The sequence below is a fragment of the Pieris napi genome, chromosome Z (assembly GCF_905475465.1).
Source record: "Pieris napi chromosome Z, ilPieNapi1.2, whole genome shotgun sequence".
NCBI lineage: Eukaryota > Metazoa > Arthropoda > Insecta > Lepidoptera > Pieridae > Pieris > Pieris napi.
The window spans coordinates 5,348,644-5,357,332 of record NC_062259.1 but is presented as its reverse complement, the minus strand read 5'-3'; the positions used below and the strand labels follow the sequence as shown (position 1 = coordinate 5,357,332).

The 8,689-nt window shown below is 33.0% G+C and overlaps 1 protein-coding gene across 2 annotated transcripts; it reads left to right on the top strand.

Moving 5' to 3' along the window:
- Positions 1-1,500: 1,500 nt before the first annotated feature.
- On the top strand, positions 1,501-8,363 carry LOC125062248 (D-3-phosphoglycerate dehydrogenase). 2 transcript variants are annotated; one of them, XM_047668038.1, is made up of 8 exons: positions 1,501-1,623; positions 2,291-2,425; positions 2,814-2,965; positions 3,575-3,794; positions 4,910-5,042; positions 6,899-7,014; positions 7,409-7,511; positions 8,153-8,363. In XM_047668038.1, the coding sequence occupies exons 1-8, from the start codon at positions 1,552-1,554 to the stop codon at positions 8,269-8,271; spliced, it is 1,050 nt and encodes a 349-aa protein (XP_047523994.1). In that variant the 5' UTR covers positions 1,501-1,551; the 3' UTR covers positions 8,272-8,363. The 2 variants fall into 2 exon arrangements, with proteins under 2 accessions (XP_047523994.1, XP_047523995.1); XM_047668039.1 differs by having other exon boundaries at positions 1,538-1,623; positions 2,280-2,425.
- The last annotated feature ends 326 nt before the right edge of the window (positions 8,364-8,689 follow it).

Below are 8,689 nucleotides of genomic sequence, written 5' to 3'. Positions count from 1 at the left end.
CACACTTCTGCTCGACATGGCGAGGTTTGAACCGTATTTTAGCATAATTTCTTCTGTCAAAAGGTGATGGAAACCAATCTGAGTACGTTCAGTCCAAGTTCTAGACACACTTGACGAAATCTATTAAGCACAAAACATACCTACCAGTATATAAATAAAAACTGCATTCTAATTTTATAATTGTTGAAAATGTACTTACATAAAACATCGTAATTATAAATAAAAGGTCGTTTCTTAAGCAACATTTGAATGAAATTAATTTTTTGTTTGGACACTTCTCACACTAAAACAACACAATTAGCTAATGTTTATATAAATGGTCTTTATTAATGATATTATTGTTGCATAATAGGATTTCACCAGTCTGTCTCCCACACGATAACCTCAGAAATTGTGAACATATGATAGATGATGTAAAACCCCTGTCATTCATTTACTTTGTATTACGCTATTACTTCGATTAAACGAGCAAATTACGTACAGAAATTACAAATATAAATATTTCTTCATTTGTTATAAACAATTATTTTACTGTACAAATTAAGAAATATTTGCAAAACGTCTACCTAAATACGCAATTTTTTGGCGTTACGCGTGAATCACCTACAAACCTAGTGTGTAATTAGAGCAAAATAATAAAAATATTCATATTACCCAAAGATTTTTCACGTAATATTTAGTATGAATGTATCTTATAATCATTAACTAAATTAATCTAAGTTAATTGGAAGTGTATTATCGTTTAAATCGTATGAAAAACTTACTAAATCCATCACCAACATATCTTAATTCATGATGACGAGTGAAAAATACCGAAAAGTATACATTTGTTTTAGAAACATTCGTTTGTTTTTATCTACTCAACAATCATAAGCGCTAGTCTGATATAAAGAGTGACGTAATTTATCACTAGGTACATTATTATTCTCTACGCACCAATAAGGAAAATAGTTAAACGAATTCGATGGGCTTTAGAATGAATAAGAATATTGTTTTTATATTTCATATTACTGTATCTATAAAACCTAGCTCAGCTTTAGAAGATTTTTACAGATTTTAAATAGCTAAATGGGGTTTACAATTTTTTCCGAATATTTTTCGGCCTTTATTATACAATCTTTAATTTTACTATATATCTGCAAAGTTATAAAAACAAATCATCGCAAGTAAGCAAATTCATTAATGTAATAAGGAACCGGTTATAATAATATTTATAGACACTACTTTGATAACGAAGACGTGATACATCATATTTTATATAGATAAAAATAAAAATTAATATTTTATATAAATCTTTAATTCAAATAAAATTCATGGAAAATCCTGTCGTTCGCTATTTTTATTTATCTAAGTAAGACTAGGTTTTCTATACAAGTTAACCTAATTCGTTGATGCAGCATAGACATTTCACTTCTATTATCTAATACTTCACATTATTCATAAAACGAGAGTGTAGTTACATCTCCTCACGATAGCAAATTTAATTTTCTTGTGTATATCAATCACGTATTGATAAAATATAGTGGACGAACAACTTTGGAGTGACACCGCATGCTTGTGGACCACAGTTATAATCGAACTGCCGTAAGGAAAACACGCTACCACTCCCAATTTCAACTATTTGTAAGTACCTAATTAATTTAATTTGGTAATTAATTCAATGCTCACAATTCTATTGAATTAAATCACCATTTATTTACATTTGATTAGCCGAGTGTTATCGGAGGCCGGTCCTAAATTTAGCAAAATTGTAAATCGAGATTTCTGGATGTGTAATATAAAATCTGAATGTGTTTTATAGCTATTAGTTAATATTGTAACTTCAACTCACATGTAAGCTATGAGTTATGACCGAAGCTACCAACTACATACAGCTTAAGTATGCCGGAGAACGGATTCATAAATAGTGTATAGTTATTATTCTCTATTTGCAGATTAACATAGAATGGATCTAGTTTTGTAATAAGTTATTTAAAATTGTCGCAATTAATAGTAAATTTTTATCTATGTTTCACGTAGGTACATTAATCTTTGTTGTGTACCCAAGCGATTTATTTATCTAAATAGCCAATTATTCTTAATGTGTTTATTTGAGTTTGTGTAAGTTATTAATAGTATTATAACGATAACATATTCAAATCACCTCTAATTATATTGAAATCTTAATTTAGTACAAAAAAGTTTAGGAACGTATTGTATTCAAAAATATTACCTATCTACCTATTGGTAGTTCACGGACTAAGGTTAGTAAGAAATCATAACTATAATTACATTTATAGTTTTTTTATAGATAAAAATGGAGATCAAATCAGTGTTGATCGTAGATGGTGTTGGTCCAGTCTGTGCTGACACCCTGACTTCTCACGGAATCAGTGTCACTACTAAACCTAAAATTACCAAAGAAGAGCTTCTACAGGAAATCCCCGTAAGTTTATTTTAAGATTACGACTATGATAAAACAATATTTACATGTTTCCCGTAAAGTCCTTGACAACACCGTTTGTGGCCGTACACTACTCTGAGAACCGGTATCAGCTAGATTTGAAACCCAAGAAACTTAGCTGGACTTCAGCGCACTTACGTGTGTATTCTTATATTTAACACATAATTGAAAAAAACTGTGTATCATTTAAATAGAAAGTATACATAATTCATACCTTATTAGTAAGATAATCAGTTATTATGTACGTTGTCCTTAGTTTTCCTTATAGTGCACACAATAATTAGTAAGGTTAACAAGAGGCTGGGTGTTACTGGATTATTTTCCTTAATATTTAATATCTAAACAAAGTCTGTATACGTAATCATTATAGAAACACAACGCCCTGGTGGTACGATCAGCTACTCAAGTCACCGAGGAAGTCCTTGCCGCGGCAAAGAATCTCAATGTCGTGGGACGCGCTGGTGCAGGCGTGGATAACATCGATGTAAATGCAGCTGGAAAGAAAAATGTTATGGTTATCAAGTAAGAAACCATCTGTATTTTACACATACATATATGTTTGGATTCTAATAGGATGTTCTACGTCTGAAGAATAAATGATTGTATTGATGTCGCCCCTGCGAATTATGCCAACCAATTTTCTCACGTTCCCATTTCATTGACATAATACGTAATTGATTAATAGTCGTCTGTCAAAGTAACCCTTGCTATTCTCTTTTTTATACTTTGTTATTATGTCTTAACAAATGATGACAGTTTAATTAACTGTCATCATTTCCATCCATAGTTGCTCCTCTCGCACTTAGCTTATGCTTTCTTATAAGTGTTAGTCACATTCAATCTTGTATTTTTTCTTTATGTACTCATGTATCAGAGTGCCGAGCGTTGGCACGTATTTGTAAATAAATAAGTCTCAATCTCGAACATTTGCAAGACTACCATGAAGGTCGGATGATTTTTTGATTGAAGCCCATTGTTATTATTATATACACTACATGCAATGTACTGAAGCAGACATAGACAAGACAAGTATACAGCTCTAAAAAAAATCTCTCTCTCGGCTCTTATTCGAGCGGTTAATCCTAGAGAACCTTTGTTCATAGGAAATCTAACCTAAATAAACAATTCCAGTGCCCCCGGTGCTAACGCTATGAGTGCTTGCGAGCTTACATGTGGGCTGATATTAGCATTAGCGAGACACGTAGTACCTGCTGCCACATCTCTCAAGGCTGGAAGGTGGGATCGTGCGCTGTACACAGGGACAGAAGTTAACAACAGAACCTTGGCCGTGCTCGGACTTGGAAGAGTTGGCAGGGAAGTGGCTGTCCGCATGCGAAGCTTCGGAATGAAGGTGATTTTTCATATGCTTATTGATTATTGTATATTTAAAAAATATTCAACCTAAACTCGCCTATGTGACTACTAAGATGCATACCGCAAACGCCCGAGTTGGTTGATTTCCAACAAAACCAGGGTTCTCAGGCATAAATCGCCTTTCTTAACTATTTCAATAACAGACGCTGAAATGTATGCGTGACTTGGCAGGTTACGAAATTTTTTCAAGATATTATAAATCCCTGTGAAGGGATTGTTATAATTTCGTCTGTTCCTCAAAAAAAATCTACTAGAATAAACCAAAGGCAAACAAAGTCACTTTAATTAAGGATTTAATATCTGCAATCAGAAATCTTAATAAAGTATTTATATATTTATATCTGTGTATGCGAGCGAAAGTCAAATGCGACTGTATTTTTTCTTATTGCGAATCAATAAATAATTATTTCGTATTGTCCGAATAATATAATATTCTAATTCTTAAATACATATTAATATGTATGAGACGCGAAACCAAAAAAATGGGGAATATTATAATGGGGGAAATTTCGTCAGGTACAATATTTAAACCAATTTCATAATGTATAAAGATAAACAAAATATGCTGAGTAATGCTGACAGAAAAATAGTCAATATTTCTGTTGATTGTACGATGACCATATAATTAAAAGTGATATAACATAATGTGGTAACAATATCTATGTAAGACAAATAATTATTTATTTATATTTCCAACACACAAATATACAGTATTTACAATTTTTCTTAACCTACATAGTAATAATAATAATAATAATGAATAAATAGAACATTTAAATTTTTTTTCAAACATTAAAACTGGCAGCATTTCCTCGCTGTATTGCAATACATATTCGTTGGGCGAGGAAAGCACCAGCTCTGGGGTCACCGGTACTATCTACCAGGGGCCAACTTAAATAATTAATTAGCGCCTGTTCACTTGAACCCTACGGCCCAAGAGTCTCTACTCCAAAGGGGACAAAATCGAAGCTGATACCAAGGAAATACTCTTATATTTGAGCCGTTTATCATTTTTCGCGGCTTTTTCTCTATGTAAGAATTAAATCTGGCAATAATAAATGTTTTTAAAACATATCCTTGTACATTTTTCAGGTTATTGGTTTCGATCCCTACGTGACTAGTCAACAGTGCCAAGAGTTTGGGGCTACCAAGGTGGAGTTGTCAGAAGTTTGGCCCCAAGCCGACTACATCACGCTGCACATGCCCCTGATCGATTCCACTCGCAGTAAGTGTTTTTAATTTTATTAATACGCACGCTCACGCACATATAATATATATGTGTATTCAGAAAAAATCTTAATAATATTATAAGACAGTTCGACTTTTGGGGGTCCGTAAATCGGTCTGAATTTACTTATGATACATTTGCAGGCCATGGTTTAAACTATATGGGCACGATTTATCTGGGATCACTGGATCCCAGACGGTATCAAAAATACGTTTGGCACTCGGGGACTGCCGCGGTAAATCTATTGCATAGCATTTTTTATAAACTTATGCTATATAATTATTTATTTAATTTTTGCAGTATATTTTTTCTTTGATATTGATTCAAATTTTTTCTTTGATATTAATTCAATCTACCACTCTACCAGACTCAGACTAACACGCCTATCCGATCACGCTAAACCGATGTGAGACGCAGTATGCGTTCTGTCCCGCTCTAACGCGTATTGGTTGCACCTATATTACGTCATCGCGTGTTAGGTTTATTTCGTTTCGGAATTTCTTGATTCGGTCGCCGCGCTCAAAGCCCGCGATAAAATCTATGCAATAAAATAAAATAAAAACACAAATTTACAGTAGCAGTAAAAGCGCTACGCTGGTTCTAATACAAAACTAAGGCTCTTCCAAGCCTTTTTTATTATTCCATGGTTACGAAAATATTTACTAATTGTATGTTGCCTCTGTTACTCGATAATGTTTGTAAAAAATATCAGATCGTAATATCGGTAAAGTCGGTTCTGTAATCGTCTTGACCTAGTGATACAACGGGAAATAGGTATTATTTGAAATGATAAGAGTACATTACACTATTATTGTATTTATGTCAAAGACCTTGTCTTGTATGGTAAAATAACTTAAAAGATAAGAGGCTTAACAAAAAATTATACTTAGTTGATTCGAAGCATAAAGATTAATTTAATGAAACAATCATTATAACATTCAAAATTTTATTCACGTTATGAAGGGAAACAATTGAATTTAATTGTTTAAAATGGAATAAGAGATAATCAATATGACAGGCAAGATTTTTCACGAGTCTTTTTCTAATGATAAGATAGCATAATCTTGTGAATAATTTTACATATCATAACTTACGTAATTATGACCTCAAAACTGTTGCTATGATAATTTGCTCGTAGTCACAACACAAATATTAATTTTATTCAAATTTTTTACTTTGTTTTACGAACGAACATATTGGGGAAGGAGAAATAGTAACGTGTAGGAATAAAATAAAATATATGAATTTATTAGCTAGATAAACCATAGATTATTATTTATACACATGGTTCGCTTCATACTATTTTTAACTCTGTATGAGCGCCTATAGTAATAGAAATACACCGTCTTAAGATTTAACAATACCCTAACTATAATACCAGCGAGATATCTTTAGGAAGCGCTTCTAAGACATGATTGGTATGCGTAAATCTTCTATCTATATATATAAAAATGAATTGCTGTTCGTTAGTCTCGCTAAAACTCGAGAACGGCTGGACCGATCTGGCTAATTATGATCTTAAAATATTTGTGGAAGATCAGGGAAGGTTTAAACGATGGGAAACGTAAATAATAATTAAAGAAAAATACTAAAAACGACAATTGAATTTCCCAATACAAACTTCTTAGATGGGGAATTGGACGTCTTTTTAGAAATTAAAAATTGTCACTTGGTTGTCATTTACATATTTGTAGATTCTTTCAAAAATATGTGTTTCATAGTATTAGTGTGTAGTCTGCTGTATGAGGGCCGACCTCTTTGGTCCGTTTTAAAAGTTTTGACACAAATATATGTTGGTGAAACAAAGTTCACGGGGTCATCTAGTCTTTAATAAAATTAAATTTCCTTTCCAGGCTTTATCAACAAGGAGGTACTGAATTCTTGTAAGAAGGGTGTGAAAATTGTGAATGTCGGACGCGGTGGTTTAATACACGAACCTGATTTCTTGGAAGCACTCAAAGAAGGAAAGGTAAGGAATACTCATACATCTTAGTCACTATTGTAGCTTTAGACAGCATCATAAACTGTATACATTGTGAATAATATATGGTTAAAAAGTATGTAGCCAGCTAATATTATTACTTTTTGCCTGTTTTGTATGCACTTGATGTTTTGTTTAGATTTAACGTCAAATAGTAATAATACAATGTATTATTATAATAGTGTCTGTAAAGGCTCGTAGTACTCGTAGAGTTTTAAGTGCCTTCGAAAGTGAAAATTGTTTCGGTAGAATGAAACCCAGGAAGGTTTAACGCAGTATGTGGAGTAGTAAATGTATGGGGTCGTTATATAAGGACTTTTAATAAAAAATATATTGCTCACGTTTTGGAATGTAATCATATATTTACGATTATTATATCCAGGTTGGTGCCGCAGCTCTTGATGTGTTCGAAGAGGAACCGCCGAAAAATCCTCTCACTCTTGAAATTATCCAGCATCCAGCAGTTGTCGCTACACCTCATCTCGGTAAGCCATCGGCCACCGTTAAATTCGTTAGGTTTTAACAATATCATAAATTATATTTAAAAGTTGATATATTTAACAAGCAGTTTTGAAGGACAGACGCAATTTTGCGCCCGTTTTACATAATGGTGCTCAGATGGGTCCAGCCCTGCGATTCTGTAACTCACTTCACGAACTCACACAGCGGTTTTCGCATCGGCGGTCGCTCTCAAATAAGCTGTCATTTTATGATTTGGCATTCTGAAAAGGTGGGAGCTTGCACTTTATTGTTTATCAGAATGCCAAATCATAAAATGACAGCTTCACGACTGATTTGAGAGCGACCGCCGATGCGAAAACCGCTGTGTGAGTTCGTGAAGTGAGTTACAGAATCGCAGGGCAGGAATCCTCAAATTATTGATTTTTAAATATTATTATTAACTTAGCTTACAGTTAATTAAAGAACAACTATCAGAATGTATTTAAAGAATACTTATACATAGGCGAGTATTTTACCTTTTAACTTAGTCTAGGAGAAAAATTTATTAATATATGCCTTCGAGTCACCCAGAATTTCTTGGACTTGATTACCGTATAGTCCTATAAAGTTAAGTAGACACATATATGATACCAATAAAATTTCAATTAAGTTACTTCTATCACAGGTGCGTCTACAAAGGAGGCCCAAGTTCGGGTTGGTCAAGAGATTGCCGAGCAATTGGTGAACTTAGTGAAACCCGGAACTTACAAGACACCCCTTGCTGAAGTTAAGCCTTCGAATTAAGCTCCCTTTCAACTTACTTTATTTAAGTATTGTGGTATTCGAATATCGAATAATAACTGTAAAATAAACTCAATAAATTTATTATTTTCGTTTTTTATCTTTTATTACACGTATTCAAAACAAATAAGAGGGGATCTCTCGTTATCACTTTTACCTACATGAAATTGATATTTTTATCTGCTTGTTGTCTATAGTGATTTCTTTATATAAAACGAGCTTATGTTACGTGGTATCAACGCAATAGAGAATGCACATAGAATGCGAAATTATAAGAATTTGTACTCTTTTCTTGTAGTAGGAAATAATTCGACGGATAGCTGGTTCCCTCTACGTGGAACGGGACAAAAATATCGTAAAATAGATGAGTTGTCGTGACATTGCTATATTATTATATACGTTGAAAAGATCTATACACACT